At 46.8% G+C, this 13,932-nt stretch overlaps 1 protein-coding gene and 1 pseudogene across 3 annotated transcripts in view; one reads left to right on the top strand and one right to left on the bottom strand.

Annotated features, from left to right (window-relative positions):
- The window catches only part of RNF115 (ring finger protein 115), a 59,265-nt gene that overhangs the window by 25,718 nt on the left and 19,615 nt on the right, over window positions 1–13,932 (bottom strand). For all 3 annotated transcript variants that reach the window (XM_061606909.1, XM_061606907.1, XM_061606908.1), the window contains one exon: window positions 3,110–3,168. In XM_061606909.1, the coding sequence (XP_061462893.1) occupies window positions 3,110–3,168 (59 nt within the window). The remainder of the gene's footprint in view (window positions 1–3,109; window positions 3,169–13,932) is intronic.
- On the top strand, window positions 7,608–7,726 carry LOC133375251 (5S ribosomal RNA; annotated as a pseudogene).

The raw sequence follows: 13,932 nt of genomic DNA, 5'->3' as shown, positions 1-13,932 counted from the left end.
CCTACAGCCCCTGGAGACCCATGTAAGTCATCTAGCACTCCTTCAAAGAAATGATGTACTGCCTTAAAGTTGATTCCAACTTATGGCAACCCTACGAATAGGTTTATCATGGTAAGTGGTATTCAGAGGGGGTTAACCATTGCCTCCCTCTGAGGCTGAGAGGCAGTGACTGGCCCAAGGTCACCCAGGGAGCTTCATGGCTGGGTGGGGATTCGAGCCCTGGTCTCCCAGGTCACAGTCCAACACCTTAACCACTACACCACACTAGCTCTCGCTTCAAAGAAAGGAGGGATATAAATGTAATAATAATGAACGAATAGTAATTTGAACCTGTGCCTTTTGAGGCCCACCTTCTGAATACTGGAATGCCCTGGCTGTTGGCACAAAGTTCTGAAAATGACATGTGGGAGGATATAAACAGACGCGAGGGCTAAATGGAGCCTTCAGGTGCACAGGCCATCTACTGTGGAGGACAAACAAGGAAGGGCTGTTGTCTTCCTGCCTTGTTTGAGAGATTCCCAATGGCACCTGTCTGTGCTCTCTTGCAAACAGAGCTGGACTGGCTGTTGCTCTGATCCAGTAGGGCTGGCGGGGAGGGGACAAAACGCATCCCATAAATCCCACAGAAGACCATTGTCCAGAAGGCCTGTACCCCAGGGCAGTGCCACCATAGAACGATAGAGTTGGAAGGGTCTGTGATGCCACCTAATCCAACCCCTGCTCAATGCAGGAATCCAACTTAAAGCATCCCCGACAGGTGGCTGTCCAGCTGCCTCCTGAAGGCCTCCAGTTTTGGACAGCCCACCACCTCCCAAGGTAATTGGTTCTCCCACACAGGGCATCGAATTTGTACAGGGCTGACTCACCACTTCCACATCCCAAAGTGACAAAGTGCCAGGGGACGACCGAGACATGCACCGATTTTCCAGTCCTGAAGGTGACACTGAGTCAGACCTTCTCAAGGACTGATTCCAAATTTGGCAGCCAGATCTCAAACGATCACTCATAGTTTGTTTTTTAACCTAGCATGCATGTCACCTATTGCTCAGGACAAATATAGCCCGGTCTCTGAGGATCAGACCTTGGGGGGAAATGAGCCCCTCCCTCCCAACAGGAGAAGCTGCCAGGGCTGAGTCAGACCACTGGTGCAGTCAGCCCAGCGCTGGCTAACTGGAGCAGGGTCTCCAAGGGTTCATGCAGGCATCTCTCCTGGGGTGCTGCCCGCTGACCTGCAGCCTCTCCATATGCACACAGAGGCAGCTGGCTTGCATCAGGACAAATGATTTAGCCTGTCTAGTGCAGAATAGTCTGCTCTTGGCTTAGAGCTGCCAGAGAAGGTCTTTTCTATCACTTGATCCTTTGCCCTGGAGACGCCGGGAACTGAACCTGGAGCACAGGCCAGGTGTGGGGAACTTCCGGAGAACAGTCTCATCAGGCCTGCTGGGCCTCTAAATTTGGCCCATGAGGCCATTTCGGGGAAACCTCAGATATGATGCCAGCTGTGGAGATTGCTTCCTCTTTAAAAGACAGAAGGCACAGGCCAGGGCTGAGGAATCGTAGCCCTGAGATGTAAGATAAGTCTCTGCTGCTGGCTTCTGCCATCAAAGTGCAAGCCCACGTCATATGACATCAGGTGATGACAGTGGGGTGGCCCCATCCACCTGCTGAAAATCACCTGCCGTGGATGGTCAGTTCTGGAGCCAACTGAGGCCAAAAAAGGTTCCCAACCCTGACCTAGAACAAAAGGTTCCCAACCCTGACCTAGAACACACAAGGCACCTGCTCACCCATCGACCTACAGCCCTTCCCCAAAATGAAGAACAGATGAACCGTGAGTTACGACCTCCCCAAAAGTTAGTAAGAAAACCGCAGAGTTAAAAACCCTGTTGCAAAAGAGTAATACGTGTACATCCAAGATGAACATGACCTCTGTGGCCCTTGGACCCTGAATTTCCAAGTAAAGCCTTTCGTGCTTGTAAGACTCACTTAGCCGGAGATTGCTTACGCTAGCCTTCACCCGGCTGGTGCTCTCCAGACGTTTTGGACTCTAACTCCCCTTAGCCTCAGCTAGCACGGCTGTAGGATGCAGTGGGCGACAGGAGTTGTCTACAACATCTGGAGGGCAGCCAGCTGGCGAAGGCTGGCTTAAACGTTACAAGGAAAGAAAGGGCTGATTTTTCACACCATGGAGCCCAAAAGACAGACTTCCATTGTCTGTTTTCTTGCCCCATCTTTAGGCAATGAACTTGAGGCATTCGGGGTCCACAGTCACATATTAATTTGAGCAGCGGGATTGTTTTTTTTAACTTTGCAAGGTGGTTTTTAATTCATTTTCATTAATACAGGATATGCAAGAACATCAACCCTGCCACTACACCAGTACAGGTAAGCCTGTAGGGCTTACCGGAGGGATGAGCAACTGATGGCAAAGGGCCCTGTCTAGCTTCCAGAGGTTTCTCACCGGACCACAGCAACTCTTTCCACACATCTGGAGAACCTACCCCCCGCAATCAACACAGCACAACAGCAGCAGGTTCCACCCCCTTGCCACACAGCTGCACATATGTGCGTATGAGCCACTCCAGATGAGGCAGGTTTCCAAGCAGCATGGAGATCTGCACATTCATAATCTGCACATGCACATTGCAGATGGATGACAGAATACACGTACGATGGAGCCTGCCACGTACACATTCACTGAACACCCAGAGCTCCTCCCCTGAATGTCTGGAAAGAACACCCCCCCCGCCCGCCTCCTGACACTTCCTTCTGTGCACGTCAAAGCACTGGAGTCCTCTGCCAACAAGAAAGCACGTTACAGCTTCTCCCTCCCCTTTGCCTGTGCCCCAATCATGGCTGTGCGTGTGCACCACCATTTCACGGGCGTGAGGAGAGCCCACAGTACGTGCGTGCCCCCGACCTGGCAGATGTCAGCCACCTGGGAAGTTACAGGTGCATCTATGCGCAATAGGTCTATTGTACGAAATGGTGCAAAATCCGGCAAAACATCAGAATATGTTAATATAGCCAGGAGAAGGAAAAACACAAGGGAATAAAAAGGCACGAGAAATCTACCAAGAACAGAGGAGTTTCGGAGGATGAAAGATACCTGGAATCATCTGTTACTTCTTCAATGAAGCCAGACTCACATCTGGGACAAGTGTACTCCTGCAGAGAAAGAGAAAGAAGGGGGGGAGAGAGAAAAGGGAGGGCGTTTTAGGCTGAGAATGCTGGAGCATGCAGTCACAGGCATGAAACATGCCATGTGCAAAACAAGGAGCAGGCCAGGGGTCACCAATGGACGTATTTGGATTCTCAGAGTGTGTTGTGGGTGCCATCCCCTCTGGTCACTCCCCTCCCATGAGCCAACCCGAGAGACAGAAAGAGAGAAAGTGCATGCACACACAGGTTGCTTTCCTAAGGCATCTGGGTACAAGTTGGTTCCAGAAGCATTAATCTGAGTCTTGGAAGACCCCAGTGTGGCATAGTGGTTAGAGCAGCCTTTCTAAGGGGGAGTGCCATTGCACCCACGGGTGCCACACAGCTGACCCATTCCAGAGTCTGAAATCACCAGGTGAGGGTCTGGATCAAACGCAGTCCCCTGAAGGGGGTTGCCCTGAGTGTCCAGTCCCTTCACTCCTCCTCAGAAGGGACATGTTACACGTACAGATAAGGGGAGAGAGACTCGGTTTGCCATCAGGGGAGGCTATTTCCAGCCGCCTTGCCCCACCCTCCAGCCCTTTTTATTATGTTTTGTGCTACAGCATTTGGAGTATTTGTGTGAACCGCTTTGAGCACATGTATATTTGTGGAAAACGCGGTATATAATAATAATAATAATAATAATAATAATAATAATGTTGAGGGTGTTTCCTGTTATCAAGGAACCATCAACGTTTTTTTCCTATAAGAACCTTCATGGCTTGGGGAAAGGAACAAGAGGGACAGGAGCATGGGTAACTCTCCTCCAGTTTTCCTTGCTTCCTGCACCCCCGTTCCCCCCTCCATCTTTAAGTCTCTCACAAGCCCCAAGGCTTCAACAGAGGAGTAATGCTGACATCCGAGGGCAGATCTACCATTTTCAGAGTCACACCCAATTCTCAGGCAATCCTGGGAACTCTAGCTCCGAAAGTGGGGTGGGGAACAGTCTCTTAGGCAAACCTTTGCCAACCTGTTGCCCTCCAAATGTTTTGCACTCCAGCCCCCTGGAAAGGACCCTACCAAGAAAATGCTCAGCAGGTCTCCAAACCGCTTGTAGTTTGGAAAGTTCAAGTATTCTGCGAGAGAAGCTCAAAGTGGAAAACACACAGGAGCGATCTGCCCACAGGATCTGCAAGGCTGGAGGTTGGTGAAGGCCAACAAAACAGACACAAAACAGGAATTCTACTGAGTTCAGGGTCTCATCTGTATGCCCAGCCACTCTCCACTTAAAATAGTCTTTTATCTCTTCGCAGCAAGCCTGAAGAGCACAGCTTGCAAGCCTTCTGATAAAGGGCTCCTAATTGCTGATGACAGGCCTCGAGTGGCTTGATCTGCAGCTGCGGGGAGGCAAGGAGAGCCCCCCCCAATTAAATTACTTAAGTGCCAATCACAGGGTGGTTGTTTTCTTAGAACCATGGAGGGCCTGGCATTCAAAAACCCACTCCTCTAAAAGTATCTGAATTATCCACTTGGTATTTATGAGGAGAGACTGAAAGAACTGGGCATGTTTAGCCTGGAGAAGAGAAGACTGAGGGAACATATGTTAGCACTCTTCAAGTACATGAAAAGTTGTCACACAGAGGAGGGCCGGGATCTCTTCTCGATCGTCCCAGAGTGCAGGACACGGAATAATGGGCTCAAGTTGCAGGAAGCCAGATTTCGACTGGACATCAGGAAAAACTTCCTAACTGTTAGAGCCATATGACAATGGAACCAATGACCTAGAGGTAGTGGGCTCTCCGACACTGGAGGCCTTCAAAAGGCAGCTGGACAGCCATCTGTCGGGAATGCTTTGATTTGGATTCCTGCATTGAGCAGGGGGTTGGACTTGATGGCCTTATAGGCCCCTTCCAACTCTACTATTCTATGATTCTATCATCTTTTAAATACAGCACAGAATAACATCTGGAGGGCACTACGATGGCTACCCTGCTTTACCACCCTGGGAAAAGGAAAGAAGGTAGTTAGAGGAGGGCAACAAGGATGATCAGGGGATTGGAAACAAAGCCCTATGAGGAGAGACTGAAAGAACTGGGCATGTTTAGCCTTGAGAAGAGAAGACTGAGGGGAGATATAATAGCAGTCTTCAAGTGCTTGAAAGGCTGCCACACAGAGGAGGGCCGGGATCTCTTCTCGATCGTCCCAGAGTGCAGGACACGGAATAATGGGCTCAAGTTGCAGGAAGCCAGATTTCGACTGGACATCAGGAAAAACTTCCTAACTGTTAGAGCCATATGACAATGGAACCAATGACCTAGAGGTAGTGGGCTCTCCGACACTGGAGGCCTTCAAAAGGCAGCTGGACAGCCATCTGTCGGGAATGCTTTGATTTGGATTCCTGCATTGAGCAGGGGGTTGGACTTGATGGCCTTATAGGCCCCTTCCAACTCTACTATTCTATGATTCTATCATCTTTTAAATACAGCACAGAATAACATCTGGAGGGCACTACGATGGCTACCCTGCTTTACCACCCTGGGAAAAGGAAAGAAGGTAGTTAGAGGAGGGCAACAAGGATGATCAGGGGATTGGAAACAAAGCCCTATGAGGAGAGACTGAAAGAACTGGGCATGTTTAGCCTTGAGAAGAGAAGACTGAGGGGAGATATAATAGCAGTCTTCAAGTGCTTGAAAGGCTGCCACACAGAGGAGGGCCGGGATCTCTTCTCGATCGTCCCAGAGTGCAGGACACGGAATAATGGGCTCAAGCTGCAGGAAGCCAGATTTCAACTGGACATCAGGAAAAACTTCCTAACTGTTAGAGCCATATGACAATGGAACCAATGACCTAGAGAGGTAGTGGGCTCTCCGACACTGGAGGCCTTCAAGAGGCAGGTGGACAGCCATCTGTCGGGAATGCTTTGATTTGGATTCCTGCATTGTGCAGGGGGTTGGGCTCGATGGCCTTATAGGACCCTTCCAACTCTACTATTCTTTGATTTATTGGCTTGCCCCCAATATTTCTAGTAACAGCTCTTGCACATCAGTGTATGGTTTCTCATGCACTCCTGCTGATCCAGCAGATGGTTTGGCTTGAGGTCCATGAGCCTGAAGAGTCCTTGCTCAATGCCAGGAACAAACAAACAAACAAACAAACAAACACACAAACACACACACGCCTTGCTTCTTGAATTACAACAAAGCGCTTGGGTGTTGTTTTTAGAATAAGAGCTTTCAGATGAGTTTCAAAACCACCTTAGAAACTAAGAAAAAGAGAGATGCAAAAAAAGTCTTACCAGCTCATCTGCCTAGCGATTTGGGGCGGGGGAAATTCCTACTGCTTTTCTTTTCCAGATGATGCATTGTTTTAATTTTTAGTAAAATTAGTAAGATATGAATGTAAATACAAGTGAAATTGCACAACTGAAATGGATAAAAAATGCTAGTTTAATCTAAATCAAAGATGCAATTAACTGTTCAGAACTATCCTTTGGAAGCAGTTATGTTTCAGTCACAATAAATTATTATGTTTATTTATTTATTAATTATTTGATTTATATCCCGCCCTTCCTCCCTGCAGGAGCCCAGGGCGACAAACAAAGCGCTACAAACACTTTAAAACATCATAAAAACAGATCTTAAAATACATTAAAACAAAACGTTAAAAACATTTTTTTAAAAAGGGTTAAAAACATTATTAAGAAACATATTAACAAGCAATTCTAACACAGGCGCAGACTGAGATAACGGCTTGTTGAAAGAGGAAAGTCTTCAATAGGCGCCGAAAAGATAGCAGAGATGGTTCCTGCCTAATATTTAAGGGGAGGGAGTTACACAGGGCAGGTGCCGCCACACTAAAGGTCCGTTTCCTATATTGTGCAGAACAGACCTCCTGATAAGATGGTATCTGCAGGAGGCCCTCACCTGCAGAGTGCAGTGATCAACTGGGTATATAAGGGATAAGACGGTCTTTCAGGTATCCTGGTCCTGAGCTGTATAGGGCTTTGTACACCAAAACTGGAACCTTGAACTTGGCCCGGTAGCAAATGGGCAGGCAGCGCAATTCTTTCAGCAGTGGGGTGACATGTTGGCGATACCCTGCCCCAGTGAACAGTCTTGCTGCTGCATTTTGCACCAGCTGCAGGTTCTGGAGCAACTTCAAGGGCAGCCCCACACAGGGCACATTACAGTAATCCAGCCTGGAGGTTATCAGTGCGTGGACAACAGTGGTCAAGCTATCCCGGTCCAGTATGTTAAAACAGTTTTCAGAGCCTTCATTCCTTCCTTAAAATCTAAACAACATACGGGCAGCATACACTATTGCACTGTGAAGACACATCAGATGTTCTGGTAAAAACAACTCCCAAGTCAAGCTTTGAATAAGACATTTAAACCACACTAAGTGCACTTTACTGACAACCCTGCTACCCAAATCAAATGTTTCAGTTCAACTAATAATAGGCAACTGCCTATGGCCATACTACCCTGAACACGCCCAATCTCGTCTGATCTCAGAAGCTAAGCAGGGTCAGGCCTGGTTAGTACTTGGATGGGAGACCGCCTGGGAATACTGGGTGCCGTCAGCTTAAGAGGAAGGTGATGGTAAACCATCTCTGAATACCTCTTACCGTGAAAACCCTATGGATATATCCAAAATATTCACAGGGTCGTCAGAAGTCGTAGTCAACTTGAAGGCATATAACAACAAAACAGGCAACTGGAAAAACTTTTCAGATATTTATCCCACATGTAAAATCAACATGAATTAAAAATTGTATACTAATGTGGGTCAAATAATCAGCAGAAATCTGATTGTTTAAGGGCAGTGGAAAATTTTTGAATTCAAAGTTTTCCAGTGAAGCAGTTATCATCTGCCCACACAGCACTATTAGACCATTACCATTATTGAAAAAACCCCACAACTACAGAGGTGAGCCAACAATTTTGAAAGCAGACACAAAGACATTTCCCAGAAGCCTCCCTCACGCTTTGACCTTGCTGAATTTGGGCACCAATCTCAATTCTCCCTTGCAACTTGGCTGTGGAACCCCTGCCTGTGCACTGGTAAACCAACAGATTTAAAAAGGCACCACAGACTCCCCTTGCCTTAATATTCCCACCACTCAGGGATCAAGGAAGCAAAACTCTATTTCTAGATTAATATTTAGGAGGCATCCTTAGAATTTCACTTTACTATGCATCTTTCGTAACGCAAAAATTCCAGATCTCGTAAGAACAGAAGATGCTGCCTGCCTGGGCCCAGCATCCTGTTCTCACAGTCACCAACAAGAAGCCTCTGGGAAACCCACAAGCAGGGCATGCCTGCAACAGCACTCTCCTGGTCTTGAGTGCCAGCAACTGATGCTCAGGGATAATATTGCCATCATTCTTCTTTCTTTTTTTAAAAAAATACATTTTATTGAATATTTACAAACAGGTAAGTATTTAAAATTTATCCCCATCTCCCTTCCCTTCCTCCTCCCCTTATAATTACATCTTAACAACTTTGTCTCCTATTCCTTCACAAGTTATAAGCAAATGCATCGAGATATGACTCTGGTTATTCATCAATATAGTTTATTATTATTATTATTATTATTATTAATTAATTAATTTATTTATTAAATTTACTTCTGCCCCGCCTTTCAGCCAAAGGCCCTCAAGGCAGCTTACAAAGAAAGATAAGCACAAGTATTAAAATACAACAATAAGGGCAATACAAGTTACAAAAGTTAGAAGTTCTTAAACCAAAACTCCTTTCCACAATTGTACATGAGTTGCCGGTGGTTGCATTATTCGGCTATGCGTGTTTGCATAGGACAGAAAGCAAAACCATGTTTCAATAAAGTCATCTTTGTTTGCACATACTTTTGTCTGTTTTTCCATCAGAGCCAATTTCCAGACCTTCGGTCTCCATACGTCCAAACCTAAAGCATCCAACTGTTTCCAACGTTGAGTGATTGCTTGTCTTGCAGCTACCAGTAGGAAGGTGAATAGTTCTTTGTGTAGCAGTTTACTTTTATCATTTAAAAAAAGAATTAGTAATGCCAGCTGTGGTGTGCAAGTGACTTCCAGAGCAGTAACCGATGTTATTTCTTTAAATACATCAATCCAAGATTTTTGAATTGCGTTACACGACTACCACATAGGATACCATGTATCTATTTGTGCATACCCTGTCCACCATAGTAGTGATGTATGGGGATTTATTCTGTGGCAACGTTATTGCCATCATTCTTAATAGGTATTGAGAGCCTTTTCTTCCATTAATATGTCTAATCCCCTTTTAAAGTAGTCCAAGTTGATAGCTGTAACAAAACCACTTGTTGGGAACTGTTATGTTTTGAAGGAGTTAATGGAATGCCTTGGAGTATAAGTGATGCAAGATTTCTTTCTTTCTCTCTTTCTTTCTTTCTTTCTCTCTTTCTTTCTTTCTTTCTCTCTCTCTCTCTCTCTCTCTCTCTCACACACACACACACACACACACACACACACACACACACACACACACACACAGAGAGAGAGAGAGAGAGAGAGAGAGAGAGAGAGAGAGAGAGAGAGAGAGAGAGAGAGAGAGAGAGAGAGAGAGAGAGAGAGAGAGAGAGAGAGAGAGAGAGAGAGAGACTACTCTTCCATTCAGAAGGAGTGCTTAGCCATGATTTGGGCACTTAAAAGATCCAGCCATACATCTGAGGTCACAGGTTCATCATCCAGACCCATCATCGTGCTCCGAGATGGCTTCAGACCAGGCAGAACCAGAACCAGCTGCTGCAATGGTAGTCCTGGAAGCTGCAGGAATACCTCACAGACTTCCAGCACATGCCTGGCAAGGAGAATGGCGTCACCAATGGGCTGTCCAGGAGAGAGATCTCGAGTTCTTCAATCAAGCAAGGCTCTTCCAGCAACACTGGACTACGGTACTGGTTTGGTTTGGCGTGGTTTCCAAGGGAAGGAAGGAAGATAGTCTTGCCTCAAGGACTTTGGCATCAAGGACATTTCTGTGAAAGACTGAGCCAACTGAAAGATGGAACTCTCCTGAAAATCCTCCAAACAGACTTTGGTGGGATCAAGCTCCATCCTTTAGACTTATTTGAACGGGGGGGGGGGAGTTGTAAAGAAACCACTTGTTGGGAACTGCTATTAAATGTTATGGGTTTGAAGGAGTTAATGGAATGCCTGGGAGTCAGAGTGATGTAGGACTGCCAGGTGGGAAGGGGTGTGTGAGAGAGTCCTAAGGGAGGTTTGAATAAAAGATAGTCGCGTTGCTGTTGCTGGGATTGGGAGTGTGAGGAGGGAGGTTGTGTTGGGGGAGTGAGCTGGGTGGAAAAGGGTGGATTGCACATTAGATAGGAGGGGTAGGACACATAGGGAAGAGACGGACTATGCATCAATATACTATTCAACATCTTGTATTTTAATAGTCATTTGGTTCGTTGAAATCCCTGTGTGTCTGCCTGGTCACATGAGCTGCCATATCTGGGTCCTATTCAGTTCCTGTAAATACATACTACTGCGCTAACAGGGCACACCGGGGGTCACCTTTGGGTGGAACAAAAGGTGGAAGGGCTGAAGCTTGTGGGGAAGAGAGCACATCTGCCCCAGGCTGAGGCAAGCATCCCGCTGGGTGGGGATTCCCTGGACCAAGTGTGGAGTGTCAGGAGCGATTATCCCTGGTGAAGGGCGGGTCCGTGACAATGGCCATCATTTTCTCTTGTGGGAGCAAATTCCATAGTTTGGCAATAAATAATAATAATAATAATAATAATTTAATTTGTGGGTCGCCTATCTGGCCAATGGCCACTCTAGGCGACGTACAATTTAACAACAATACATTACATCATAATAAAATACATCATAAAATACAATATAACAATAAAACAATAAAACAGTTCCAGTACAGAGTAGTAGGCTATTGGTCATAAAAATTTAACCCTCCCCGGAAGTCCCAAAGGCCTGTCTGAAGAGCCAGGTCTTCAAAGCTGGGTGGAATACATTCAGGGAAGGGGCATGGCGAAGGTCATATGGGAGGGAGTTCCAGAGAGTGGGGGCCGCCACTGAAAATGCCCTCTCTCTTGTCCCCGCCAACCTAGCTGCTTTAGTTGGCGGGATTGAGAGAAGGTCCTGTGTGGCTGATCTTGTTGGGCGGCATGGTTGGTGGCGCTGGAGGCGCTCCATCAGATAAACTGGGCCGAGACCGTATAGGGATGTGCTGTGTGGCAAAGGCCTTGCTTTTGTTTGTCCTGGTTTTCCCAATGTTTATTTATTTAATTTATTAGTCGCCCATCTGGCTGGTCATCCAGCCATTCTGGGCGACGTACAGTCAGCTCCACTGGATGCTGCTGCTACAGTAGGGCCCCACTCATACGGCGGGTTACGTTCCAGACCCCCACTGAAAAGCAAAAACCGCCGAAAAGTGGAACTCGTTGAATAGAACAGCGCCCAACGCCCAAAAACGGCCGTGAAAGCAGAACAAGTGCCGTATGAGTGGGGCTTTAGTCTAATTGCGTCTCATTGAGACCACTGTATTAGCAAAGCGCCGTAAAGCAAAGTGCTGTAAATCGGGGCCCTACTGTATTATCATTATGAAAGAGGGAGAAAAACTTCTCTATTCACTTGCTCCGCATCATGCAGAATTTACCCCGCTCTATCGCGTCCCCTTTCTCTGTTTTCTGTACTGAAAAGTCTTCCTAGGGAAGATGCTCTAGTTCCTTTCCTGAATCCTTTCCAGCTCTACAACATGTTTTTTGAGGTGAGGTGACCAAACTGTACACAGTATTCCAAATGTGGCTGCACCACAGACTGGGGTAACGGCACTGCAGTCTTGGCACTTTTATTTTCAGCTCATTTCCTAATGATCCCTAGCATGGAATTTGCCTTTTTCACAGCTGCCACACACTTGGTAGAAATTTTAACTGACCTGTCCACCGTGACTCAAGTACTTCTTTCCTGATTATACACCTCAAGCTCAGACTCCACTACTGTCTATGTGAAGCCGGGGATTTCTGCCCTGGGTGCCTATCATTTTACACTTGCTTACAGTGATGAGGCACATTTGCCATCACCCAATTTGGAGTGAGCTCCTCACATTCCCTTGTTGCTTTTACCACCCTGAATAATTTGGTGTCAGCAAATCTGGCCACCTCACTGCTCACCCCTTACTCAGCCTCCCACCCAGACCCCCCTTTAATCCAAACTGCAACATGGAACCCAACCCAACTCAATTGCTTTTCTTTATGGTAATCGTACACAAAAGTCCACGTAGCGGTAATCGCAGGAGGATCAGCCTCTCAAAGCTCACCACACTCACATCCAAAGTGCTACACATTTATCCAGGGGTGGACAGATTTCAGAATCTAGTCTCCCTGGAATTATGAGAAGCATCACCCAGGAATTCACTGAGAACTGCCTTTCTTCCATCACCAATGCCCTTGACAACTGATGCGCTGTGAAGCTTTATACGGAAGGTTCCAGCATGGCCAAAGAGGAGATCTACCTACCTTCAGGGAACCTGTTTTCTCGGAGGGCGGCCCGATTTAAATTCAAGCCACGTAGTTTCATTGATTTAAAGCCAGAGATGGGGAACCTCTCCCAGCCCAAGGGCCACATTCCCACATGGGCAACCTTCTGGGGGCCACATCCCAGTGGTGGGCAGGGCCAGAGACAAGAATTGGGTGGAGTCAGAGGTCAATGGGCAGAGAACGAATGCAGTTTTTAATCTCTGGATGGCAGCCTACATTCTAGCCACACAAAAGCCAGGTTTGTGTACATCCCCCCCAGATATACGTATATATGTGTGTGTGTGTATGTATACACACACACACACACACACACACACACACACACACACACACACACACACACACACACACACCCCTACCTACCTCTTAACATCCTCCAGCCTAGAGAGAAGCCAAGAGAAGGCACAGTGCTTCAAGGCCACTTTCCACTCTGGCGAAAGCATTTGAGGAGAGCGTGGAGCAGGCGCAGAGAGTGGGCTGGCTTTGGGGAGGGGGTACGGCCCTGTGGGCAAAATAAAGAGGCCTGGAGGGCGGTATTTGGCCCCCAATCCCCAATTTAAATAATGATTTCAAGACTCCAAGGGGAAAAGGCCAATTTAAAACCCTTTGCTTTAAATCAAAATATGAGTTTTGACATTCATGTATTTTCTGAACAAAAAAGCACCCTTACTGGTTGCTATATCAATCAAAAAACACATTGATTTATAGGCAGAGAGCACTTTTATACAACTATACAGCATAAACTCAAACCTTTGGACTTGCAACTCACTTTCAGTTTCTGTTTAGAGGTAAAGACATTTCTTGGGCGTTTTGAGGGATCAGCAGTTAAGGAGGATAAAATATTTACTGAGCTACAGTGCAATTAACAAACGTAACACATTGGGAGATTTTAAGCGGACGGAAAAAATGCAGATTTAAACAAATTACCACCCAGAAATGATTCTGTGGCATGTTGGGGTAAGAAAGGATGGACACTGGAGTTCCACGGGGGCACATAATTTAGTTTCCTGAAAATCTCACCAACAACTAAATTACTTATGAGTTTTTAGCATTTGCAGTTGCAAGCGCACGTTTGATCAGGTGACAACTATTTCTGGCCAAGCCCCCAGGATCTGGGGTAGTGCCTCCCTGGAGCAAAGACTGGTAGGGTGTCCGGTTGTTTGCAACCAAAAATACCTCCACCACCAGCTTTGCCTGCAGGCAAGTTTGCTGGCTTGGTTGTTTTGCCGCTGAAGCACCCCCCAGTCACCCTAGCAGCAAAGCAGCTGAACCCC

The sequence above is a fragment of the Rhineura floridana genome, chromosome 22 (genome assembly GCF_030035675.1).
Source record: "Rhineura floridana isolate rRhiFlo1 chromosome 22, rRhiFlo1.hap2, whole genome shotgun sequence".
NCBI lineage: Eukaryota > Metazoa > Chordata > Lepidosauria > Squamata > Rhineuridae > Rhineura > Rhineura floridana.
This window is presented reverse-complemented; position numbering and strand designations above follow the sequence as displayed.